This window comes from Polyergus mexicanus, unplaced genomic scaffold (genome assembly GCF_030449975.1).
Source record: "Polyergus mexicanus isolate NDT 795.1 unplaced genomic scaffold, iyPolMexi1.0 SCAF_11, whole genome shotgun sequence".
NCBI classification, from domain to species: domain Eukaryota; kingdom Metazoa; phylum Arthropoda; class Insecta; order Hymenoptera; family Formicidae; genus Polyergus; species Polyergus mexicanus.
Window position 1 is genome coordinate 9,803,505 of NW_027223331.1, and position 27,959 is coordinate 9,831,463.

At 38.2% G+C, this 27,959-nt stretch overlaps 2 protein-coding genes across 2 annotated transcripts in view; one reads left to right on the plus strand and one right to left on the minus strand.

Moving 5' to 3' along the window:
* The window catches only part of LOC138937698 (cell adhesion molecule 1-like), a 114,893-nt gene that overhangs the window by 84,907 nt on the left and 2,027 nt on the right, over window positions 1–27,959 (minus strand). The window lies entirely within an intron of this gene.
* Window positions 18,530–22,860, plus strand: Blop (opsin, blue-sensitive). The gene is made up of 8 exons (XM_070303753.1): window positions 18,530–18,823; window positions 20,035–20,226; window positions 20,897–21,112; window positions 21,335–21,465; window positions 21,719–21,891; window positions 21,993–22,150; window positions 22,238–22,333; window positions 22,496–22,860. The coding sequence occupies exons 1-8, from the start codon at window positions 18,762–18,764 to the stop codon at window positions 22,602–22,604; spliced, it is 1,137 nt and encodes a 378-aa protein (XP_070159854.1). The 5' UTR covers window positions 18,530–18,761; the 3' UTR covers window positions 22,605–22,860.

A 27,959-nucleotide genomic window follows, 5' to 3' on the forward strand; every position in this document is an offset into this window, starting at 1 on the left:
CCGATTGAATCTTTGATTTGCGCGCATTCGAGAATCGGCACTCACGGTTGAATGCCGTTGCGCCAATTTCTTACTTCGCGCACAAACTGATGCGAGAACAAAACTAACTACTTTGTAATTATGCAAAGTTTCCCGATAACTCGCAAATTTACGACAAACAGTTCCGTGATTCCGAATTAGGACGCCTCGATAACTTGACGCGAGAAAGGATAAAGAAGTTATTATTGTAAAACTTTGATTGTCAAAAATGAATATATCAAAAAATATAACATGTAGCGCAATTGTAATATAATCCACGAAATAATTGATGTCAAAGACCAAAGAGATTTAGCCGTAAAGCTATTTAATATTCTGGCAAGAAAAAAATAGCTAACAAATAAAAATAGAAGCGCGGGCAATACATAAAAACTCTGCACTTAAAAATAATATCGAACTAAAGAATATATTCCATTCACGCGCACAAAATCAATGCGATGAATCCGTGTAATGTCAATTATTGCGTGCGATGAAAAGAAGAGATAGCATAATCGTATCGGTTTCACTTTTGCGATTCGTGTCTTCGATCTTTAATTAATGATAATTAATCGTTTAATTTTGCAGAGTTCAGGCAATTTTTCTATTTGACGAATACTCGATCAACGAGTAATAATAGTCAATCTTCTTCGATGTTCCTCTACAAGTCCGCCTCTACACAGACTCGTACTACTTAACCCGAATAAACAAGAGCGTTCTGCAAGAAGATCGTATTGACCATCCCTTTTCCAGCTCGTCACAGTTTCACGGATCACCAGCAGCAGGTTGCAGGTTCGTTCTCTCTGTCGCCTTCGGAGCGACCCGGTCGTCTCGTATTCGAGCGACGGCGACCGTTGAAAAGAGATGGCAAAAGGAGCGGAAAAGGTGCTGGCGGGAATAAGACAGAGACGGAAATACGCAACTCCGGGATAGATCCCAACCATCTTTCCCGGCTACAACGAGTTAATATTTATCGAGGCTGTAATTTTCTCGAGACTTTCCGAGACTACCGCGAACGATACGACTCGAGATGGCAACGAAAGTAAAATAACTAAAATGCTCGATATATCGGGATTAATATACATATGATTATGTCATCGCAAATCATTTTTCTACACGACGTAGAATGGTAAGCTCGAAGATTTTGTTTCGCGACAAGTCAAATTTGCAAAAAAGACATGTCTCTTTCTTGCTTTTTCATTTAGTTAAATTCAATATAACAGAAGGATAAATGTCATTTAATTCGCGTATATTGTTATATGCGTACGATATCAGAAGAGACATTGAAATCTAGTTTACGTATCACGCCGCGTTGTTCATCTCATCGTATAAAAATAGTTTTAAACTTGGTACTTGGTAGCAATAATAAACAGAAATATTTTTTTCCAATTCGCCATATGACGCGCGTTTCCGCGCAAAATCACACATAGTAGGTCGTCGACCGCAAAACGTACATCATTGCCGGGAGAATAACGTGCTTTGGTGATACAGAACATATCTCCATATGATGCACGGGCAAAGCACATATTTCTTTACGTGGCAGCTCGATCTACTAGTTTTATGTTTTCTTCCATAAAAACAGCTCGCTCCCTTTCACACGAGAGAAAGTTCGAGAAACGAGCTGTCGTCGGTAACCACAACCGGTATCTACTTTTTATTGCGATACATCTTAAAAAGAAAAAATCAGTCGTATGAAAAGAAAACATGCAGTATCTTCGTGCACTATATTTTTCAATCTTCTTCGAGAAATAGTGACAGATTGACATATTTTTAGATATTTTTTTTAAATTGAAATCATTTTGAAACCTCTAAAAAAGTAAAAGATTTGTAATTGCAGAAGATTTTTAATTGTTCCTAATAATGAAGAAAAACTTTTACAAGAATTTTGAAAATTACATTCTTTCATATTCAGAGTGCTGATTTCATATTTGTAATTCATTGCTATCAAATAAAAAAGTTCAATATAATTTTTTTAATAATTTTTGTGGATTCGAAAAAATTTGTCATTGTTAATAAATAGTAATCGAATTTCTTGCGAGGCAAATAGAAAATAGAAACGATAGCATAATTAGACATAATTTGATACCGCTTGTTACATCGTATGTGTAATATTGTGTAGTATCAAACATTTCTCTCTAGCGTCGATTAATTGAGATCCAACAGTGAATACATCGCGCAGAATTAATTTATAAAGGTGCCGATCATGTTTGTCAACAAGTGGCCGATTCGTAGACTATCGTCCGAGATAATTGCGAGAGACGATCTCTACATATATATGTTGCATATATCGGAGTTACGAGAGCTGCTCGCTTGCATTTCCGCCCTCAAAATTCACTCTGTTGGTAATCTGGACAAACAAACTCCCTGATTGCGCAATGGAGAGAGATTTCATGCTAATTTTTATGTGGGATTGCGATTATGAGTATGAGAAAGCGGCGGTGCAGAATTCACATTGCCTGTGGTGTTTCATTAAACCGAAATAAAAAAAAAAGAAAGAAATAAATAAGCACTAAATCGTTTCTATAAAGAAAGGACAAAAAAAAATTAAGAGCAAAATAATCTTTTAAATTTCTTTGAGAGAAAGAGAAAGAGAGAGTTTATCGGAATTGTAGAGCGTTCCTAGATTTTAGAAATTGTTCATACTATATTGTGTGTGCATTCATAAAAACAATGTAAGCAAAAAGTTTCAAAAACGATAATATATTGCATTTGCGCTGCAATCCGCGTTATAATGAACATTCTCAGTAATCTATAAATTCTCACGGAGATATACATTATACTTGAACAGTGGTATGTGGTAGGAAACGGGGAATAATTCGTAAAGCAGATATTTACTGTAACTTATATTTATAGCGCCGCGCGCGCGCGAGGTCTCTTCATACCACGACTTTTTACCGCGAACGCGAGAATAGTGTGGAAAATAACGGAAAAATGCCAAGACAACGGCATCGCGGTCCTTCGGGAGAAGCCAAAGATGCACTTTTTATCGAGCCGGCATCTTTGCATGCACTGCGAGGAGGTCGGATCCGTGCATGCATATTTCCCGGCACGTTTCCGCCGAGTATCCCAATGTACACGCACGTACTTTGTTCCTGAGCCCGGCTATCTGGATGAATAAACCGTGCAAGGTCGATCAAGACTGCATATTCATGGAAGTTCAGAGAGGCGATTTATATATATTTTTTATTTTTTTAGGATGCGAGAGATGTTTTAAAATGTGTGGACCGGGTAGAAATACATGTTTGTCTCGCGGATCAGATGGCCATATGAAATTTTCCGAGTGATACTTTTAGAACGAGCGTCGTCACAAATTTCGTCGCATGATCTCTTTCTCTTTCAAATACAAATAAAATATTTCTAAAACATACAATATATATTTTCGGACCGTGCTTAAATTACGCATGAAGCGCCGGTTTCTTCGCGACGAAGTTTTCGATTCATTTGGAAAAAAGTCATCTCTTTCGAATGTGTTTTTATGTTCTTCATCTTGAGTCCGAGAGGCCACGCATTTCACAGGATCTTTTCCATTTCCCGAGCGAAAAGAACTATCTCCTGCTTTCTTCGAAAATATATTTCACGTATATCGAAATATATATAAATAAAGCAACCACACGTACATTTCATGCTTATATAAAATCGCTCCTTTTCAGTGACTCTATCTATTTTTCAAAAACAAGATAGGGAAATATAAAAAAAGCATTTTTTATAATGTCTTTCCCTTAAAGATTTCCAGAGAGAGAAAGAGAAAAAGTTCAAATCCTTACGTTTTTTTAGAATCTAAAGTATTTTGAACCTCGGCAAAAAACCACCACAAATATTCTATTCTATATTGAAGAAAATATGTAATTAGGAATATTTTTGAAGTAGAGCCAGTGGATGGGGAAAATAAAACTTTTCTCCTCTCGTGTCCTGCACGCACTGAGGACCGCGACGCACAGCGTCGCTACGAAATTAAGTGTGGTCCACGGCCGCGGTGCACCTTCCGTCAGTTTAGTCACCGGAAAAAGAGCGCACAGGAGGAAAGAAAGAGAGAGAAATGTGGAAGCACGACTTTGTCCCCTCGATAAGCGGATTCTCCAATTCGCCTGGCGTTTTCGAGAATTTCACTCGACCGTTTCTCTCTCTTTCTCTCTCTCCCTTATTCCGTTATTGTAGCATACGAAGTACGTAGAGCGCGAAGAGCCGAGCAATCTAGCGAACGATGTATTTAAAATCCTCTACAATGTCTTCTCTTGGCTTAATGATTTTATACAGTGCTAGCCAATTTTTTAAACAATGAATTTTACACTTAATGGCGACGTATATTATTCGTTTATCTCGATCTTGTTCCGCGTTCAAAAATTTCATGATTCAACTGCAAAATTAAGTCTGACAATTTGAAGGCTGCTTTATTCGCAAGATTGAGAAAGTTACACGATGGCAGTGATGCGACGAAAGCCAACAAGAGAAAGAGAGAGAGAGAGAGAAAGAGAGAGAAGTAAGAGAGCGAAAGAGTACGAAGGTAAGCCAAACGGTAAAGTTTCGGTAACTTCATATACACGACGAAAATCCTCGTTTCTCTACACTCGTCTACGATATGTTGGCGCGTGAGTAAACCTATGATCTAAAGGCGCATTCATATCCGCACAAAAGATAGCTGCTCGAAACGTCAAACGTTTTCGAACGCAGCTAAAATAGAATAAAATAAAGACGAGTATTTTCAAGTATGATCTAATAAAACTCAACAAGGTAACGTCGTTGAGAATTTAAATAAAAAGTCAGGTAAGTCGGAAGGTAGACAAACCAGGAGGTGAAAGAAATAAAGAGCAGAAGATTTAATAAAAATGGAGAAAGGGCGGATGGACAAAGAGGAAACGTAGCTAATCGCCTCGCAAACTTTTCCTCGCTTCATCCATAAATTCTAGTAATCGCGTACTTAAGGTGTACTCTGCAAGTAGTAAAAGCGCAGTCGAAACGCAGTCAATGTATCTTACAAGCGTTCATTAATAAACTTACGCAAATTATGCCTGTGAAATTCTCGCTCGCATAAAGCACTTATCGCAATATAGCAATGTAGAACGAGAAACGTTGTGACGTCGTCTTAATGTATCATTGCGCAATCTCCACCTCCTTAATAGCTTATATATAGCGCGTTCCACTGCAACGCAAGCAACATACTAGGATAGTACGAGTCTTTAATCAATTATGCAAATGATTTGCGGACGACTACACTGTATATCCATCTCTTCCCTATCCCCTCCGTTGCACTAGGACGCGCAATCTAAATGTACCCTTGTCTTTGTCTCTCAGCCTTGTCCTGCGTATAAACTCCTCACGGAAATACGTCTCGCTTTCTCTCTCTTTCTCGCACTTTTCTCTCATTCCCCGACAGCACCGACCCAGTTGACACGGTTGTTTATTAAAACTTCCAAATTAACCAGCTTTAATTGTGTTTGTTTTAGGCGTTTTGTTACCCCGATTTATTATTTATTACAGCGACCAGTTCTCGCGGCCTTCCTTCGGTCCTTAATCCTCTTGCACAAATCGCGTCCGTCTAACCCCACCTCTCGCGGTTCGTTCTCTCGCTATGCACTTTCATCCGCCTCTCTTTCATTTCCACGCTATTCCATATCCTTTCTCTATCTCTATGCCATTTACACCTTCGCCAAGTATCGTTCAACCCATCATAACGTAGTTTCGGCCTTTGCACAAGTACCCTTTTACCCTTCCGCCTGACGGCTCATCCGCATCTTCTCTCCTCCCTACATCCCTCATCACTCGCTATTCTATTCTATTCCGCTCTATTCCTCTCTATCTCTTGTTCCAGCACACATTTATTTATCTTTCGTATTCTCGCATCTCTTCCGTTTCCTCATATATGTCCAGCGAGTTATGTTTCGCACCCTCTCTACGGAAGTTTAAATACTGAATTACGGCGGTGGTCAAGCACGGACTTATGAAAAATGCAAATGGCGTGAAAATGCAAGTAGAAATAGAAAGGATTTCTGGGGGGGGGGGGGGGAAATTCAATTACTAAAAAACGATTATGAAACAAATGTGTAATAACACCCCTCGCGTTTCGTATTTATTATAATATACGCATAAAATAAAAATTTGATAATTTCACTTTATAATAATTTATAATAATTGGAATAGTAATAATTTATACAATAGCAGCTCAAGTAATAACAATCTCGACAATTAAAACGGAAACAGTTTAAATAATAATAATGCGATAAATGGTAACCTAAAAAAAGAGTGTGACATGTGAGACTAAAAATAAAGGGTTGCATGAGGTTTCGAGGTTCAACGCGCGTGCTTGTATGCGCGACACACAGTTTCGGAAACTCCGACGTTGCCATGAGCACCCGCGAGACTCGTATCCTAGGACAAACTGGATGAGAAACTGCACGAAACGCGTTCAGACTAAGATCTAACGGGGAACATGCGCTATGTATATAGAGTGTGTATAGGTGCATGTTTGCGCTTGCATCTCTATCTCGAAACGTGCTGGATCGCGTGTTCTTTAGGTATTTCCGTTCGTCGTAACACACGATCGTCGCAAATAAAGAATTCGGACTGGTAATAATCTGTGGAATCAAATTGTTCACTTAAGAACAGAATGGCACGTTACATATGACATTTCGAATCTATTTGTTAACTTTTAACGCTCCACAGAGTTCAACAAATTATCGGAATCAATTTTTTATTCGTGCAAATTCGATAGAATATTCGTGGATTTCATCGACCGAATAAAAAAAAACGGTCGCCGCTGCGAATGATTCCGGAATAATCGTTATCGAACTTGGATGACAGTTCGGCGGATGAATCGGGAGTCGGCTGACCAAGATCCGCCGTTAGGTACATCCCATCGAAAGTCGGCCGACGAGTCTGTGCGACGGGTGACTTCCCATCGAATTAGAGAAAAGTGTTCTCACGGCATCTTGCACATTCCGCCACAAAGACAAACTTCTCCGTTAATCTCCTGGAAACCCCTACGGGGCTCGATTTATCGAGGATACTCGATACGCGGAAGCTTCCTTGGTGGTTCTCGATTTATTCCGGACCCTTCCGGGCCCCCGGTCCGTCGCACTCGACTCTTCCTTCCCCCTATCTCCTGATTCTTTGGCAACTTTCTGTCTACCGGGCAGCCACGTTTTTTCCCATTATACTTTAATCAGACGTTTTACAATGAGGCACTTGTATATTCGAGAGGACAACGCGACGGATCTTGAGTCGCGCGAATACGCCGATCGTGGGATATCGTCGTGCCTTTGTTTCGAGATTTAACACGATGTAACTTGGAGTCAGGAATAAATTAGCATGAATGGAATATCTACGAGCTTCTGGAACTTCGCAAGAGATTGTTTCGTTTACGCATACGTATTTACGAATGTATCAGTACTATTGGATCGTGATTCGTGATGTTAACGTTAATACACACGGCATGTCCTACATTAGATTTCTCACATGTGCGTGTTCTTTAATTCACGGATTTATCGATGAAATTTTATGTCAATGAAAAAAAGATTTCATTGAACATCATACTTTTTCATACATTTATATGTAATCTATAATGTAATATGTAATGTATTATACAATATAATACGACGTAACGTAGTATAATATACCATAATTGAAAAAAAGATACGTTATTTTAATTTCTTTTATCTCTTTGTACTTCTACGATTTGAATAATGTTTCATTGTAATGGCAAAATTACTGTACAAAAGATCAAAAAATATTCTGGCCGCAGGTTCGATGTAACATTTCTAAAATTTAGAATTTGTATCTTTCTGGTAGACGATAAGAGAGCGAGACCGAAAAATCCGCAGCGGTTTAACTCGAACATATTTTGCAAAACTAGCGAATGCGGTAAATGAAACGGCGGATTGAAATTTCCAATTTGTTAATAGCGCTATTCTTTTCCGCACTGCCGGCACGCACCGGCCATTTCGAATATTAAAGAATAAAAATGGTATCGGAAGAATATGTCTCGAGAATGACCGAGAAACAAATGTTAACTGTTACATATAGAAAATGGCTCGAACCCGAGACTCCCACACTCGACTCATTAACTTGAATTATTCGAATAATATTTTCTTGCCTAACGGAAAAATCAATGCGTCTGCCGGAGAGATGCATAATTCATGTAGTAGTATCAGACAGATCGAGAATTAATAGATCTGATCCGCAATCGAGTATATTTACCGTCCTTTCGCTCTCTATTCCTTTCGTTTCTTCTCTCCTTTTTCTTCTCGTCTTACATTATTTCGGTTCGGTTAAAAGAAATCGATAAATCATACCGACGAGAAAGCTTTTAAATGATTTCAGGATATCATTAAAACGGTATTTCTGTAATCCATTTCGCAACATTATTATCCAAGTCCAATCGATCGATCGTCGACAAGAAAGGATTATTTTGTTTCGCAGCGTCCTATTCAACATTTCATTTTACTTAATACGTTTACATTATACGACATATAGACAAAACGCAATTTAATAGACCAACTTTTAAACATCGCTGCCTTGGTAACGTTCCTTTCTTTCTACATCCACAAAAAATTGATTGCAGAGCAGGAATTTAATTATTCTTCCCGAGTACACGGTTTGTGCCGGTTGAGTTCACATCAGAGAAAATATTTAACCTCTTCAGTTTAAATAAAAGTCTTGGCGTGAGCTGCGAATTAACGATTCAAACAATGACTTGATTCTTTCGCTTTTTTAACCTTCCGAGGCAAAAAATGAATAAATACAAATAGAAATGGATTTACACAACTAAATCTTAATTTCAAAGATTAGAGAGTCATTGCTTTGAAAAATAAATTTCTACTAATTAAGAATTAATTATCAAAATATTATTCCTACCGATTCTTAGTAAAATATAAGAATTATACAAGAATTATATACGAATTACACGAATTTTATATTCTATTTATTGTTTAGGAATTTCGAACTTCTACAATTAGATAAAATAAAAATTTCATTTCATTCGTATCGAAAAATCAAAAGTTTGCTCAAGATTTTAACGGTGAAGTAATTTTAATGCATATACAGAGATTGTATATAGACACTGTTCGCGATCGGTATTAAGATTTAATCGAGTCAAGCACGTACCGACGGATAATTCAACGGCTCGTCCCCGGAAGTTAAGTGACGTGACGTAGAAACTAAGCACAGTTGGGAGGAAAAAAACAGTCGGCGGCTGGATTTTAAAAGAGCGGTCGAACGGTAGGTTGTAACACGGTTAGCTGCAGTCACGAGTCGACCAAACTTCGATAGCACGGGCTAAGAATATATTTCAATTGAAATCGTTAAAAAGCAGTACGGCAAAATAATACGGAGAGAAAAGAAAAGAGAGGAACGTAAAGAATAGCAAGAATATCTAATGTTGAAAGAAGCGACGTGGAAGCGCTCGAATTTTAGCTCGATGGTTATTCTCGAAGCGTTCGTTAATCTTATTACGAAGTTGAATATTTTTAGACGCGCTTATTTCCAGTAATCAATATAATTTTTACATTTTTGTATATATATTAGGTACGTTCGAATTAAACAAAGTGAAATTTTTATGAAACAACGACCTTAATTTATGTTTCATTGTCAGTTGAACGTATTTAATACTTGGAATTTCTATAAAGCGCGATGAAAAGATGGCAGAACAAAAAAAGTTCTGAGATAAAAATTATAAAGAAAATAAAAAAACATTTGTGCGTGTGTATGTGCGTGATCTTAGTGAGAAATCGCTGTCTTCGTTTACAAATATTTTTATAAAACAATTTTGTGATGTGCGCGCGTGTATGTATATGTGTGTATACATATATACATGTATCTTTAAAGTCTTTTCACGAATATATTAATTATACAAATTCTTCTAGATTAATTGTACTTCTTTTCCATCGCAGAATTTTAAATTAATATTTTTTATTGAAAATTTCATACAACGTTTTCTGTAATGTTTTCATTTTTATGAAGACATCTCAATAATTAAACTTTATTAAGATTTTTTTTTTTAAATATCTATCTGAGAAAGACAGAGAGAGAGAGAGAGAGAGAGAGAGAGAGAGAGAGAGAGAGAGAGAGAGAGAGAGAGAGAGAGAGAGAGAGAAGTTATATAAAGAATAAAACAACATTGTACATTTTTATAACTAATACTGAAACATAAAACAGAAAAGTTCACTCTACAAAAAAATTTCTTTATTTTCAATCCGTAGTTAAGAGAAAGTACGATATTTCCACGCAGAATATTTTTTATATAAATTTATTATTTCTTTTATATACTTTGAGAATCAAAAATATTTTTAAATTTCTATGAAAATTTACAATACTTGTAGTCTATTGCTCATACGTGAAACTGATATCAACTAAAGACCTATCGGATACATTTTTATAATTATTTTATCTCCTTTTTTTAGACTACATTTTAATATTAAAAGTTTAGCATAGTTGCTGGCTATTCATTTATATCATAGCTGGTAAACGCGATAGCATATTAAAGTCTGTGTTTACATCAACACATTAGAGAGAAATTCTGTGCTAACAGAATTCTAGTCGAGAACTTTCTCAAAATATTCATTGCTCGATAAAATCGATATCATCTTTCATTTTCCTACAGAGTTATTGATTGAGAGTCTAATGATAATTATATTAAAAATAAGTAGTTATATCGCCGTGTTAAAAATAGAATATTATATAGTATATATCAAATCTTTCTGTTGCAAAATTTATTTTTGTAGAATCTATTTTTCAAAATCTATATTTTTTGTAGAAATTGTAAAAATTTGTAAGGGTTGTAAACTTGTATCATTTTAAAAATGCTAATTGCTTTATCGTTTCATATAATTACTGTATATATTATCATGTAAGTACTTAAATATAGATTTCTTTAGTTTTACAACAATTAACACAAAAAACCAATCGAGTTACAATAATTGCGTGGACGATAAAAAAAATTCTTTGGTTACTATTCTAATACTGTTATCTTTATATTCCTATAAATAAATAAATAAAAAAAAAAAAAATAGAAATATATTAGATATTTTGGACTAATTGCGAGGTTCTTGATAAAAACGGCTAGAATTTAAGTAAATATGAATAGAAACAAATGACTAACTAATCTTGTCTTTGTCAAGCGGCGCCTCTTTATTCTCGTCGGCCATCATGCGATTCAGTATCGATTGAACCGGATTTTTAATTTCCCCGAAAGCCGTGCGGGTACCCTATATAGCGTGTCACGTGGCCCGAAGAGTCTCCAGATGTTGGCTATACATCATGGTTGTTCGAGCATTGCGGTGCCCGGTTATATCAATTTCGCGCTGGCGCGCGCGCGTCCGCGTCCGCTTCCCGTCGTGAAAACCACCGACGTCCTTACAAATTGCCATCGCGGGTGCTAACTAAACGTGCACCGTACCCGCTCAACGAGAAACGGCGACCCATTAATATCGCGAGAATGGCGCCGCGGGATCGCCGATGCTCTCGTTGGCGCTCGTACGTTTTTCCAACACGGACTGATTGCAATCCATGAGAAACGTGCTGAACGACGATAAAAATTGGACAATCTGTGGTCGTATTTTCCTCTTTTTTTTTTTTTTATATAATCTAACAATTGATTCTCCGAGAGAGAACAATTGTACCAAAGTGTCAAAATAAATATCTATTTATATACTCTTGTTCAGCAATGTAAATATAATTGTTTCTATAATATTATCACATAACTATCATTTTGATAATATTTTCGGAAAATTCACACATTCACACACATATTGTCAATTCGTTTAATAATTTTCATCATAATTCATCGATTAAAGTCCATTTTAGGCTATTTATAATTTATGAAAGACAAATTCATTCAACACACACACAGCCACAGACTTTTATTTTTTTATAATTTTACGTGCCATGTATTCTGAATATATATATATATATATTTTTTTATTCTTTTTTAATGCTATTTGTATCCAAAGGACGTAGAATTATAAATAAAATTATATCTTATCTTTTACAGGTGCAATTTACAGATCATCCAAAAAGTATGCTTAAAATATATAAAAAGATAGTATAAGATCTATCGATTCTTAAACAAAATGGTAAATTGACAATGGATTGGCTTATAAGTGGACCGAATCACGCGCGTACAACGATACGTCCGAAAATTTCAAGGTCGATAGATATGACAAACGATTGGCAAGTCCGATATGATATTAAGAGGGGCCAGTAGCACAAATTAATGATTCCTGCCAGCGGCGTTCGATAGTACGGGATGAGACGTATCGCGCGAAATCACGCGACGGCGCACGTAGCTACCAGCGCGGCAAGCGTTGTTTCCGGCACAACACAACGCGTTGTTCGCCAGCTACTCTCATATTATATCACCCCGCATTGAATTCGTCCAAGGTGCGCCAAGAGTCCTTGCATACAGAGAACCGAGAAAGAGGGAGGGTGAAAGAAAAGCGCGCGCGGGGATCAGACGAGAGAAACAGAAAGGGTGTGCGGGAATAAGGGGGACATATAATAGCGAGTATTACGGGCATTTAGTCACTTTTGTGCCGCGGTCGCTATTGTGCTAAGACAAAAGATGACGAATCCCTGGAGCGATTCAACCAACTGTCCCGTACGAACCAGTCGCCGTCCGCGCGGCGCGCGGCATCGCTCCGCTCAGCACGGCTCAGCTCGGCTCGGCTCGGCTCGGCGCGACGCGACGCGAATGCTCGAATGAACATGATACTCGGGGCTAAATTAAGCCCCGGTTTGCAAGCGAGTACCAAAAGCGTATTCGCAGCACGAGCCTTCCTCTTCCTTCCCGAGCAAACTCAGACATACATTGCGCGCGTACCAGCTTTTGTTATCGCACTGTTCTATTTTAAGCTTAAATAGGAAAGACCATGCGCCTGCGCAGTTATTGCCATTGCCACTTGTAATTTCTATCTACTTGTTCTCTCTTTGATGTTCTTTTAGAAGCTATATAAGTTACTCTGACAATGATTTCTCTTTTGTTTTAAATATATAATTAACAAATTCATAAAATATTAGGAGAGAATAAAGTCCTGATCCAACGCGTGTGACTATTATAATTTTCAATAAGATTGTCTGCGAAATGGCATACTAATCATGTGTTAAACGTATTAATGAATTGCCTTGGGAACTGATCGCGAAACTTGTCAAAGTACGACGATCTCAACCGTTACGCGGTTTGCTAATCGAAAATTCGGTAGGGAAGGGGAGATAGATTATCGTCTTCACCGAAACGCAACGACAAATTTTCGTGAGATTCTCGTTTCATTGTATCTTTCAGAAATTTTCGATCTTTTTGTTCATAAAAAAAGCTACGAACAACAAGAAAGACGCGTTGAATAAAAGAAAAGGCGAAGACTCGCGCGTAGGAGGTTAAAGCATTCAGCATCGCGGGGCTTTTATCTCGAACATCAAAAGACAATTCGCGAAATTATGGTGATTTTTCCGAAGAATTTCGCGAAATTGACGTTATCCTACTGACAGGTCACGGACTCTTTGTCAGCGCTAACACGCTCTGGGACGTCACTGACAAAGGAGGGAATAGGTTGAAGGAACAAATGAGACGTTACTTCAATTGCCGTATACGTGCCTCGTCTAAAGCGTTAGTTTCAGTTTACTTCTTTGCGTTTCCACAGCGAAATTCTTGTATATTTTTATTTCGATGTCCGAAACAAATAGACCAATCGTTTTTACTTTATGGGACATTTATTTCCAATGTAATCGCAATATATTTTTAATATATATATACAAATTTTTGTGTAATAATAATCTTATAACAATTTTATCTCAACAAGATAAAAAGAATTAAATGCTATTGGTAATTTTAATCATAAAAAAATATATTTATTGTTTACGTGTATTTTAAAATAGAGTAAAAGTGATTACAAATACAAATAATATATGTATAACGAGCGAAATTTATATTTGTATGATACCGATGCGCCAACAATCCCCATATTGATTGTTCTAGCAATTTCGCTGGATTCTGAGGAAATAATAATGCATAGTTAATGAATTTGCGATGATCAGAACTATAATGAGCGACGCAATGTTAACGCGTTAATCATGTTCGCGGTGCAACGAGCCGCGATTGCGCTGCGCAGAGGCCGACCAAGATAATCCATTTCCACTTTATTTAGCATCATCCGGCTGGCTGCTTCGAGCAGGCCGAGTCAAAGTCGTTCGATCAAATCGATCCGCGCTTCGGCTGTGCGCTTCGTTTCTGGTTGTCGGATCTGTCGCTTTGAATACATTTGCGCTTACAGTTGCATCGACCGCAACGAACGTCAAGATCGAATTGCCGCGGCCGTTTGTTGTCTTTCCATCGGCAATTGTACGTTGCCGAAGAAAAGGGAAATGCCCTACTGTTCCCGAGACAACTTGTTGTAACGATAACAAGAGAGATATGGATACCATTCGGATATTGAAAAGAATTTATAAAAGTCCTACGATTATCAAATTATCGCGCAATTTATGTATAATTTCTGTAATACATTGTTGCGTAATTTTTTTTCTACTTTTTATTATTTATTGTACTTCTGAAATACATAAGAGTATTTATATAAAAGAGTTTTGTCATCATCGTAAAATAGAGAATTTGCACCGACAAAACTATATACATATAAGTATAGGTAATCTCCTTATAGAAACGTTATACCTTCAATACACATTCGTGCATACGCTTTCTCTCTCCCTCTCTTTCCCTCCCATTTCTACTACACCATTCAAGCGATATCGCGCAACGCGCTTATTTTGAACGATGGATGATATTACGCTTTTGAAAATTGTGGTTGCCAACAATCGATAGATTTCTACTCGCCGCGTGCAATCAGCCGTAATCACCCGACCGCGTACACAATGTGTACTTTCCGCACAATCGGCGGTAAAAATTTGCGTCCATCGTAAAGTAACGAACGACTATGCATCGCTCTTCGTAGTATTTTTTCCATTTCGATAATGACTGCTTTACCATCAGTCACCGCCGGTTTTTCGTCTTTGCCTTTCTCTCGTACGGGCCAACTTTCCTAAAAAGCGGAGCGGGAGGATGAGTTTTCTTTTAATCGAGCGTCGAGATGAATGCGAGCGTATTCGCGCGTAGAAATATCCTCACGAGAGGTGCATATAACGCGCTTTATTTTCAGCGACGCTATATCTATGTATATAGCTTTTCTCCCTCTTCTCGCGTAAAAATAATCGCCACATAAAAGCGCATAACGACCCGCTGCATATCATAAGCGGCTAAAAAGCGAAAGAAGAAATCGGGAATTTCGTTAAAGTACTCCGTTATGCTGATAAACCGAAAAAAATTGTTACCGCGTCGTTTGTTAAATTAAGAAAATTAGCCACTCGTGTATTACGAATACTCTTTACGCCAACCACGTCAAACATCTTGTCTTCCCAAAAATCGATCGGTCGCGCGCGCACCCGATGGTGATTCCCCCTCGATCGATCGCGTTATAATCCCCTTGTTGTAAAAGCGAACTTTGATTAAAAACGGCGCTGAATTGATCACGCGTAACGACGACGCGGCGCGACTGACTTTGATGAGACGATTTGAATAATACCGATGGCTCTTGACTTTGAAAAAAGTGTCAACCTCCAATCGTGTTGCATCGAGAATCATCTCAAGTTCTCAAGATTGAACGATCGTTGGAAAACAAAAACTATGGGGTTATCCTTACTTACATTCGCTCGTTTCGGTGAATTGCCGTCGCGAGAACGGCACGACCGAACACGAGAAGTAGTCGTCGTCGACCGCACAATTAATCCTCTTTTCCGTTAATCCGTCTTTTCAATCTGCATTTCTTTGTACGTCGCCCCTGTCACTCGATTATGTGAATACTATAAAGATCCTATATACGGGGGGGAGTGAGAATCAACGCGCTCTGACGAGGCAACGATAAAGACGTTCTGGAATGAAAGGTCGAAGGTAAACGAGGTAAGATACAGTTTATCCCACGAGTCTTGGCCGTTAATACTTTAGTTTCCTATATTTATGACACCGATCAATATCCTATTCCTATCCCGCTCTATGCCGGAAACGACCCAGATCCGCGCAAACTAGGCAACAGTTTAAGGTCTCGTGTGTGTTGCAAGGAGAATATGTGACAAGTCTTGCCACTTGGGTCATGATAAACACACGACCTAACGAAGTAAATATATTGTACTTTAATGTGTGCAACAGCATCTATACGTTCGGTTACAATATTCTAATAATAAATATATAAACGTGCTTTTATCATTGATATTCAATATATCCTTTCATGTCGGGCTTTTGTACCGTTTGAAAAATCACAAAATTCCGTTCTCTCAAACACTAGATGGAATGTCGTCAATGTGGCTTATCGAATCGTCGGAACAAAAAAATAGAATGCTATATCATCTAAAAAGACGGGTTACAGTTTTGTCCAATCAAATGGTTCTATTGGCACATGTCTCGTTGGCTCGTAACCAGAGCCATGATCGATCTCTATTTGTATCGGCTGGCAATCGGATATTGGCCGACGAATGTATGAAAAAGAGGAAGGCGTCGACTAAGGCAGTAAATAGATGTAAGCGAGAGATATCGTGGTTATACGTGGTTATAGTGGTAGGTGTAGTAATGCTCAAGTCAGTAAGTAATATTTGAAATCGATTATCTGTGGCTTTATGAATTCGATATAGTTTTACTTTAATTGCGACACGCGCTCTTGTCGATTCATCAATGTGTCGACGATGGACGTCTAAAATCGAGAATGACAAACCGCGAAAGTATACATGAAAATGCGAGAATGTACATACGACGATGTATGAAAGGCGAAATAGAAGCGCAAACTGCAACGCAGACAATCGTTCGTCGCTGCGTCGCTCGCTGCGCTCACATTGTTGTCGTAATCTGCCCAGACTAGGTCCATTGTTTGTCATTCAATTTTTCCGCTGAATTTCCATCACGGACAATGGTAGCGGCGCTTCATAAGTCGCGTGAATTACACGGGCGAATGTAGCTCGTAAATATAGCCATAAATATATCGTGCAAAAGCACCATCGCGTTCACTCCCTTCATGTTACAGAACGATGCTCCAAATTCTCTCGATTATATTTTATTCCTCAATGAGATTCGACAATGATGCATTCGCATTTTATTTTCTTCCCTAATTCAAGCAAATCTTACATTTATCGAACATTACTTTCACGGAGGAAAAAAAAAACTAATTTAAAAGCAACTTTTGATCAAAATTAGATAATGCAATTGCAACACAGAATACGATTTATTATTATTATATTCTTCATTGCATTAACATATATAGTGACTATTAAATTCTGATTTCATTTTACTCCCTCGCTCTGTTACGTCGTGTTTTTTTTTCCCCGATGATGGGTGTTTTTCCTGTTCGAACCATCTTTATCGAGATCGCCGATGAAAAGCAGATAGTTCGTCTTGCGAGAGAACCGGAGCGAAGTCGCCAACGATTGCCGGTGTCGCTCGTAAATCAGCGCAATTTCGCAAACGTTCCGGGACAATTTTATGATTTAATCTAGTGGATGCGTGAAGGCTGCGGTCGCGAACGGGGACAGCCATGGAAACGCGAGACACGTCGCTTGCACGATATACCGGGTTGCACTCTTCGAGATGAATTTTCCCGCGTAAATCGCCGATATAGTAACCGCGAGAGTGAAAAATCTCTGCGGCTAACTGCGAGCTCGCGGTATAACGGGAAACGCACTCGTTCGTTCGAATTTTCGCGTCGATTCTATCGTGGCGTTGCGTTTTACGAGTTACACAGTTATCGGTGGCGGATGTATCGCAATAAGGCAAAATAAAATACCGATTAGGATCTACATGGGAAATTTAATTAACTCGGGACGGATGGTCGCGCTTTTGTAATTTGCATTTTATTATATCGGAAATCGATTTTTTTCCACTCGGCTTGAGGCGCTGCTCTCTCTCTCTCTCTCTCTCTCTTCTTTCTTTTTTTGTCGTAACAACTTGCGTTCGCCACTTAAAACGTTTCATTCTGCCGGAAATAAATATTTGTAGCCGACGTTATATTGCCTAGTCAGAGGATAAATACGCAATGAACGTACTTAACTTCACGGGAGGTTTCTCTCCGGTACGGAAATTAATTTACCTCGCGTCTCTAACTGCGGCAGGGATCGCAATCATGTGTAAAGTGTTACCCAGCTGGTTTTTGCCGATAAGTTTATTAAGTTAGACTTTTCATGAGCGTATTTCAATGCTGACGTCGCACAAAACGATGAATGATCTAATAATCGCGATTACCTTGAACAGAGATTACGATACATCGCAGAAAGAAATCGCGCGGCGAGGATCGGATGCTCGCGTGTCGGACAAGCTTCGCGTCCTAGCAAAAGGTTTCTCGCATTCGGTAAATCGCAAATCGAATTAAGCTCTCAACCGGCACGCCATCCTCGATCCGAAATGTCGCGGACGTATAAAAGGGAGCGATAACGACAAGCGGCCAGACAAGCGAGTTGCGGAACGTGCCCCCATCCCTTCGCGCCGCGTCTCGCTTCAATCTAGGAACCTCTCGTGGCTATTACAGCTTTAAAGTGTACAGAACTCCACGGAACTCGTCGTCCGTGTCCAGCACTGACAGTCAATCGGGCGGAAAGAGAAAAGAGAGAAATCGACGTCGTCCAACGCATCTGCCGTATTCGTCCGTACGAGTTCGCGAGCTAACTCGGAGAACTAGTCGAGCTTTATCCGGGGTGCGTTAAACGGTGCATCGACCGTTAGCTCACGACTCGACTCGTATCGAAGGATGTTGATGCATAACGTTAGCGGTATCGTAGCCGAGCCATTGGCTTTCGCTAGCAGAGCCGGGTAGGTATAACGTCGTACCGTCTTTCACCGTATCGTTCATAATCGTCGTAATCATTCTGTGGCGGCTGTAAAGTGGATAATACTGGCGTCACGAGAGAGAATAGAGCGAATCGAAGATCGAGACGGTGCGAGCGAGAGGCACCAAAGTTCCCGACAAGCGCGTGTATGGTATACGTATTCGCAACAGATGCGTTTTATTTACGGATAAGATCGCTATACGATAGTGGAGGCGATTATCAAATCGTGCGCGCATTATAGTATCACGCCGCTACTTTGATCTCTCGATAGATCAAACTAATAATTTCTCGACATTCCACTGGAATAACAATGCAGGTAGTAATAATATTCTATATAATATCGACTCCTCGCGGACGCAAGATTTCCGCGACACTATTCGCCTTGATATAAATCTCTGCTATACGCGATTATATTGTTTGAGTTTCTTTGTCTTCGATACGTCAACTTCTCGCAATGTTATGTTCTCTCGGTCTCGTATCGATGGCGTTTTTATCGCCGGAATGAACAAATTTGCCGCGCGTTAATGGATCGTGTTTGTCCTGCGTCGTATTGCGATCGATGTAGTGAATTTGCGGGTCGTCTTATTCGGGAAAGTCGCAACAACTCTTATCGTTGACGCGAAAGCTATTTGTCCTACAACCTGCTTTACATTTGCGATGTCGTGACGGAGTAATAATGTCGGTCACGAAGGAAGCGACAGAAATTACCCTCACACAAGTCTTATGGAAATTCTTGACTGTTTGTTTAATTTCTTGAGATAAGAATTTGGGATTTTGTTCTATCAATGAAGTTTAATCAAACATTACAAGAAACAATCATTGTGTTCGTCAGTTATCGTTGCGTAAGTGATCATGTTTATTTGCTTAAAAGCAAGTTTTTAAGTATGTTAAACAATTCAATAGTATAATTTTATAATGATAGACGTAGATTTAGCGCAGACGCTAAATTCAAAATCGACTTTGGCTTATAGAAAATTTTACGAGATAATATTTCAGTATTCAATGATAATCATACCGATGATTAAACCTCGGATTAAAATTCTCAGAGAATCAGATCCACTGAATTTAAATGAACAATAATAAGTCCTCGTTATTGAATTTGCAGAAGCTTTATTTATTACGCTCGAACAGTTTTGCAAATTTTAATAACTCGATAATCAAATATTGATTAGCCCGTGTATTTTTAAATAACAGAGATGTACAGCCTTTGCAAGAACGATTTCTAGGATGGAATTTTCCTGCCGAGCACGCAGACCTCGTGCATCCACATTGGCGCGCATTTCTCGCACCCGGAAGACTATGGCATGTCGGTCTTGCGCTTATTTACCTCCTGCTCTTAATTCTCTCTACCGTCGGAAATGGCATCGTCATTTGGATTTTCAGCACGTAAGTTTGCATTATTTAAGAAATTTTATTTTTAATAATAATTTCAAAATGTTATTTAAATTTGACAATGCAAGAAAAGCGTCGAAAATTTAAAAAATTATGAGCGAAAATTGTGCAATTTAAAAGCATTTAACTTATAACTATCCGATACATTTTTAAAGCATGTATTAGCAAAGCACATACCTATCTAATCGCAAAATAAATATATTATAATTAGATATGAATGTTTTGCAAATACATGCTTTAAAAATGTATCGGATAATTATAAATTAAATTCTCTTAACTGCAACATATCTAATCGTAAAATATATATTTTACGATTTACAAGTGTGCTTTATTACGTACCTAAATGAGATAATTGTATATCATTTTAATAGGTAGTATAAAAATATATATAGAATTATTTCAAGATTTTCTGTGTTTTTTTAAATTCGACATTAAATTATTTTTTAAATTTATCGATTAATATTGTAAACGACAATATGATGGTGCTGCCGCCATCTCTATACATGAGGCTGAATCGTTTTGGCACAATACGCAAAGTTTTTATCGTACGACGGGAATTACTATCGCATTTCCCGTTCTATTTTTACTCGAAGAATAATTTTATTTAAAATTTAATTCAACGCACAATATATAAATATATTTGTTTCTATATATTAATTTCTAGATCGAAATCATTGAGAACGCCATCGAACATGTTCATCTTGAATTTGGCCATATTCGATCTTCTGATGGCAACGGAAATGCCTATGTTAATCGTAAACAGCTTTTTGGAACGAACAATTGGTTGGAAGACTGGATGTGACGTATACGCTTTGTGTGGCGCAATTTCCGGAATGGGACAAGCGATCACCAATGCGGCGATCGCTTTCGATCGATACAGGTCGGTATGGTCGAGCTTTCACAATTTTTATTAATTATTACTGGACAATTACGAAAAAATAGCTACATGTTTGTTAAAAAATTTAGTATATTCTGGTAAGATTGTTCGTTCTGATCAAATTGGCGTATCGCGCAATAATCGTAAACGATTATTTCGATGATAATAGATTGGGAAATAAAGCAAAAGATTTTACAATCTACTACATCATACTTGGTATTACAGAACAATCAGCTGTCCGATTGACGGTAGACTAAACGGAAAGCAAGCTATAGCGGTAGTACTCCTTACGTGGTTCTGGGCACTGCCCTTCTCGATAATGCCTATGATAGGATTTTGGGGTCGATATGTGGCAGGTAAACGAATAGTAACCTTTCTATTGTCCAAAAAAATATAATAAAATATTTAATTTTCGCATAATGTCCATATTTTAATTCCGAGTGATTAATCTCTGTATATTTTTATTTCGTATATTATTTACACGTTTATTTTGTCAAAACTGATATAAGATGTATGTGTTTCGGGATAATTTTACTATTATCTCTCTCTTTTTTAGAAACATGAAATATTTTACTTAAAAAAATATTCAGTGAATCGCACAATTTTCAGAGGGTTTCCTCACCACGTGCAGTTTTGATTATCTTACGGACAACGAGGACACGAGGACTTTTGTGATATCGATATTTTTCTGGGCGTACGTCCTGCCTATGCTGATGATTATTTATTTTTACTCACAGTTGTTGAAGTCTATTCGTACTCACGAGAAAATGCTCCGCGACCAAGTAAGCAATAACTTTGTGCATCGTAATCTTTTTCTTTGATGTCGCGATAAAGTATGCAATTTGTGGAGGATTCCATTTTTACCGGCGTATTGCGTGCACAGGCCAAGAAGATGAATGTCAAGTCGCTCGTATCGAACCAAGACAAAGAGAGGAGCGTCGAGATGAGAATCACGAAAGCCGCTTTTACGATTTTCTTCCTCTTCGTACTCGCGTGGACACCGTACGCGGTTGTCGCTTTAACGGGAGCCTATGGAAATCGGTAAGATGGTCCATTTCCAAAATTATTCTTCGATTCAAAGAATATTTTTTCTACTTTGACATTAATCATGCTTTACGTATATTATAGCGAAACGCTTACTCCGCTCTCGACTATGTTGCCAGCCATATTTGCCAAGACGGTATCGTGTATCGATCCATGGATATATGCAATTAATCATCCTAGGTCAGGCATCTATATGTCTCTAACATTTTCCTATTTCTAACTGCAATTTCCGAGCAGCTATTAATTTCGATAATCAAAATAGAGTGTCTCAAATAAATGACAACTAAACGAATAATTTCTTTGACCCCTTTTTTTTAATCTAATAATTTTTGCATTGTCTAGGTATCGACAAGAATTAAATAAGCGCTGCAAATGGATGGGAATCCGAGAACCTGCAACCGCAGATACCGTGTCGGCGCAAACCGAGAAAGTTACAGCTGAAGAAATGTAATTTCACCGATGCTCATCCAACGTTCTCGATGACAGTTGCCGAGAAGATGTCGATCGATCGCATCGCATTCTGATCACGAATTTTACTTTAACTGATCGTCTAAATATTTTCTCTCTCAAAACATATTTCATTTATAAAAAATGTAGACGGAAAATACCTCTCTTTTTGTTTTGTGGAAACAAACTCGAGAATAAAAAATGATTGCGTATTGTTTAATTTACGTATGTCAAGCTATTACATAAATATATACCATATACGAGGGAATATAACAGTTTCTTTTTCATCTTCTTAAATTCTTTCTCCTCCCCATCCATATCCACAATAATAAATTTAGCCTTGATGCAATTCAAATTTTTTTTGGATTAATTGTCATGCTTTCCCCAATTTATCAGAGATGGCACAGTATGAAAGCCTGTCTTGTGCTGCCATCCTTGACTGACTGGCTTATTTTTTATTGATCGTTGATTGCAAATGTCAATGAAAATTTCAAAGAAAATTATCTTGCTCTTCGTTAACATAATATTGTAGTACAAAATGATTATAATTAAAAATAATCACAAATTTATTAGATTCAAAATATATAGATTCTAAGAAAGCAAAAATCGTATTTTGAGTTTTTGGTATTATGTTTTAACAAAAATTTCTATTATTTTATTTTTCTAATATTTTCAATATCATATTCAATATCATGTTCCATATTAAAATAATATTTCTTTCGTCTGATAAAAAAGAATATTTAGAATTTGAAACAGCTTTCTGGTATAAAGTAGTTCTGTAATTGATAAAGGAATCTTACAAAGTAGCTCTTTTGACAATATTCGAAGGCCAAACCAAGAATCACCAACGAATCGATCATTTTAGATAGTGTAAATTTTCTATCCATCTGTGGACAAAAAAAGGCTTATCTACTGAGTGAATAGAGTGGATAGAGATCTCTTTCTGTCCTCCGAGAGTGGAGAAACATTGTCTTATCTGAGAACGAGGTCACGTGCTACCCGAAGCGCGGCAGAAGCCCGGATAGAAAAGAAAGTCGGTGAGAAGAGCAAGAATGGATGAAGGAAAAATGAAGAAGAAAAGACAAGCACAACTTGAAGACAGCTCCAAAGAATACCACGGCACGTTCGCGTTTACGTGTTATCTTTTAGTCTGGGAAAAATATTGTCCTACAAATCAACTCCAGCTGAGAAATTGCTCGCTCGTGAGAAGACCGAGGCTTTCGGTAATCGTCGATCGCGAGTTTTATCTCGCAATCGAATTAATTCTCGATAATAAGCTCAGCTGTTGAACGCGTAAAAACGGATTGTTAGTCTCCTATACGTAATTCACACACACGACGTACACGCGCACATAAATATCGTCCTCTACAAAAGTTTTACATTCGCCGAATATAAAGATTCAAGCATAATGTACGCTTTTCTTTATGCGCACGGATGAGACGTATCCCTTTTTTATGACAGAGTCTTTGGATGGGCGCTTGTTACGGAAAATTGAGAGGATCTTCTTACTCTCTCGTTATCTTGATCCCCTTAATTCGCCCCGCGGATTTCCGTTCTCTGCCGAGGGAAAGCGATACGCTATATGAGTAGCGTTCACAGAAAATGGCGCTCCGCCGCGTGTGTCACGAAACATATTTTCAGAATATATTTTGTGGGGAAGATACGTTATGTTATATTTCTTATCTTGCATGTTCTATCTTCATGTGCTATTTTCCACGTATTTCGGTGTATCTCGATTCGGTAATATCGCTTGCTACGCTAATTATGATTACTACTGCATATTTCCGGCGCTACCATATTATGTCGATATATATACGTAGTTTATATGTATTTTCAAAAATTACCTTTTATTTATAATTATTGATTACCTGATATTATATTATACATAATTAGAAATGAGAAATTTATTTAACGGTGTTAAAAACTACCAATATATTAACTCGTAAAGTACATCGTCGAGAATAATCGTCACGAAAGTCAATCTCATCTAAAACTTTAAGAATATCATAACACCGACGAGTGAGTTTGGTTGATTTTAGGTTCCGCGCGACGTTTTTTTTTTTTCCACGATTGTCCGGGATACGATCGCGCAGAAGGAACAAAGGTAATGAATAACGCGCGACAGCGTGCTAACTTACCGTCCAACTTTCTTGCGAGCAAGAAACATTTGCTCCATGAATACGTATATATACGCACGAAGCGTCTCGTGAAATATACGACTACCGAAGCGCAGCGAAAAACTTTGAAATCTGACGGACGGAGACTGGAAAGAATCGCGCTCTTTCGAAAAGAATATTGCGACGAGGTAATATTTTTATTCACCAAAGAGAGTGTACCGTGTCCGCGTTTCCGAGACTTTGACCGTGGCGAACGAAGCTTTTATGTAAGATTACGGCAGAATATCATTTTCTTATTCGCCATTTGTATGAAAATCGACATTTTTTTTTTTTTTTAATTTGCGTACCATGATAAAATAATTATTGTGATTCCGCCGAGTCGACGCGAATAGCGCAAAGGGATGCCAATTGGGCGATTTCGGGTAATCCCGGTCAACCGGCATGCTGTCGATAATTGTTTCCATCGACGAGTATCCTAATCCATCAGGGAAGACAAGGTGATTACGTGCCCGATGCGCGCGTCGGTCTAGAAAATTTAGTCCAGTCCGTGAAACGGCAGTGAATTGCGCGGTGCAGATCATTGAACGGGCGGATCATAGATGGGCTTCGCAGACAATTTGGGCAGTTCGGTTATTATGCAGTTAGTACGTCATTTGTTTCTCGCCGCCGGCGCCGGGAGAGAGTTTATCATTATCCTTGATGTTACGGCACTTCAACGCATCGCCGATCAACCGTCATTCGACGTAGTCGATTTCTCCAAGTTATGATTCTCGAGGTAACGGCTGTCTCGTTCCTACATACGTATCGCGACGGAAATAAATCGCGTCACGTCGATATTACAAAATGTTGAAAATGATAAGAGCCTTCGAACGAATTTATTCGCGTCGAACGTGAAAAGATTATCGTAGGATCGCCTGTTCTTCTCCTTTACAATCATTTTTTACATAAGTGCATCGCTATACCGACCGACCGAGAAAAATATATGTGCGGGCTATTGAACGACAGGATTTCCAATCAGCAGAAATTTCATCGTGCTTAAGCCGGCTTTCGGCAACCGTCGTCAATCGATGCAACCATCCCACAATATTCTTTCTTCGTTCCCGGCGCTTCCGACTTACATACAATCAAAGTTTTCCGTGCCAAGTGCGTCGACAACGTCGACAACACGACGCAAAGACAGAGACGAACGCGGGGAAGGATGAGAACGAAGGTAAAAGGAGATGGAAGGGAAAAGTTGGAGTTAAATCGAGGAAGAAAGCGGGGGAAGAAAGATAGGTGAAGAATGCTATAACTATAGAACGGGGTTCGAGGGGGACAAAGACTCAAAAATCGTGGAAATCCTTGATTAGATGTTCGCGTCAAAGGAACTCTTCGCTCACTGGGAATCAAAGAAAGGAAAAGACGAAGAAAAAGCGAGGAGGAAAGGACGGCTGCTGGATCGCGCCGCGGCTCGATCTTGAAGGCGAGAATTAAAAATAGTCTCTGACTATGAACGTCGCGGAATCGATTGCCATTCTGTCTATCGCGTCGCACGGAAAAAAAGAGAAGAGAAGAGAGGAGAAGAAAAGAGAGAGAGAGAGAGAAAGCGAAAAAGAAAAAGTCGAAAAGGACCGTGTCTTTCAAAAGCGGAATGGAATCATCTAACTCCCGTTCAAGATACGTTCCGTTCCGTTCTATTTCCTGAGGTCGCGACGGCCAGTTATGGATGTTGAAAATTCAATTACGCGGGATTTATGACTACCGACGCTGGGCATATTTATTATCGCACTATCCTCTTCTGTAACTTCGCCTGCCCCGCCGCCCCCATCAATGATGTCCGTTTCTCATGATATTCATGATTAAATAAAAATTCATCCGCGACATCGGATACTCGGCAGTCGATTTTCATTGCATCAGTGAAAAAAAAAAAAAAAAAAAAACATCGTAATCATCGATATCGACCTTTTCCAATATTACGTGCACAATTAAGCTATCAGAGAAATAACGCATAAAATGATTGTCGAATAAAAATTTATGACTCGATGGCTATCCAGATATTTGAGCCAAGAATTGAACTCGAATCGCGCATATAATCATATCTTTTCGATCATTCGCACGTATGACATTGCGATTACCTGAATAATATTCGCATCAACCGCGTATCGAATGCATAACGGCATTATTAAATATACAATGTGTGGCACCTAATGATGTGACTATGTCCATATTATTATTAATTTGTACATAATTAATAGATATCAAATTTCGATTCCGATTGCGATGCAACCTGCTCGCTATGGCGGTTTCATATGATCGAGACACTTTTAGCAAAAATTATATACATATATATATATATATTCCACCATCGGAAAGGGGCGAGGGGGATGGGAGGGATACACAAGTGGAATAAATTTGCTTAATCGCGGTGCTCATTAGCGCCCAAACTTTAGTCTATGCGCAGCTCTATCGTGTGTTGCAACTCACTATGGAATTATATCCTCTTTTATTTGTGTTGCTGCGGCTTATCGATTCCGTATATCCTTCATTTTAGAATGATAAATTTCCCGTTATTTCGAATCAATAATGAAGAAGTATACGACTATCGATGCATCTTTAGTCAAACCTATCAAAATATGAAAAACCATCGAAATAAGTCTGATTTTTTTTTCTTTTTCTTTTTCTTTTTCTTTAGGAGCGTACTTTTCTCTCTATCAAGTTATATATGAAGATTGAGATGCACCGACAGCCTGAGTTAATTAACTCTAGATTAGCGATTCGTTGCCTTTTCAGAGATTATAATCCCAATTATAATATAGAGAGTAAAAGAAAATTTAGTTAAGCAAATTTACTGCTAAGCGACGCTGGCATTATTAATCCAAGATTCTCTTCAAAAAATGCCAGTTTCCTAGAAATTTCTTTTAAATATGATTCCAAATATTTTATATACGACGGAATATATATTAATATGTCATTTTTTATTTCCGTATATCAAAAATTAAAAATCTATGTAGAAAGAAAATAATATAAAATTATATATATATGTAAACGTAAATTATAAATATAAATCTTATACACTCTCCGGCACAATTACAGACAGGTGCCATTGTAGAGAAAATTATTAATTATGTATATATTAGTACGAAACTGCGCTACCGCGAGAACGATCAATTTCACCGAGCAGAAGATATCATTACCGCGATGCGCCCTCATATAACGCCGTTGTTCGTTAATACCATGACGCGAAGATGTAACGTAACAAACGT

Excerpts from the sequence above, each read along its gene's own strand:
- Blop (XM_070303753.1), top strand. The coding sequence starts at position 18,762 with ATGTTGATGCATAACGTTAGCGGTATCGTAGCCGAGCCATTGGCTTTC. Across the intron at positions 21,113-21,334 it reads ATCGCTTTCGATCGATACAG|AACAATCAGCTGTCCGATTG; the intron begins GTCGGTATGGTC and ends TTGGTATTACAG. Across the intron at positions 22,151-22,237 it reads ACGGGAGCCTATGGAAATCG|CGAAACGCTTACTCCGCTCT; the intron begins GTAAGATGGTCC and ends CGTATATTATAG.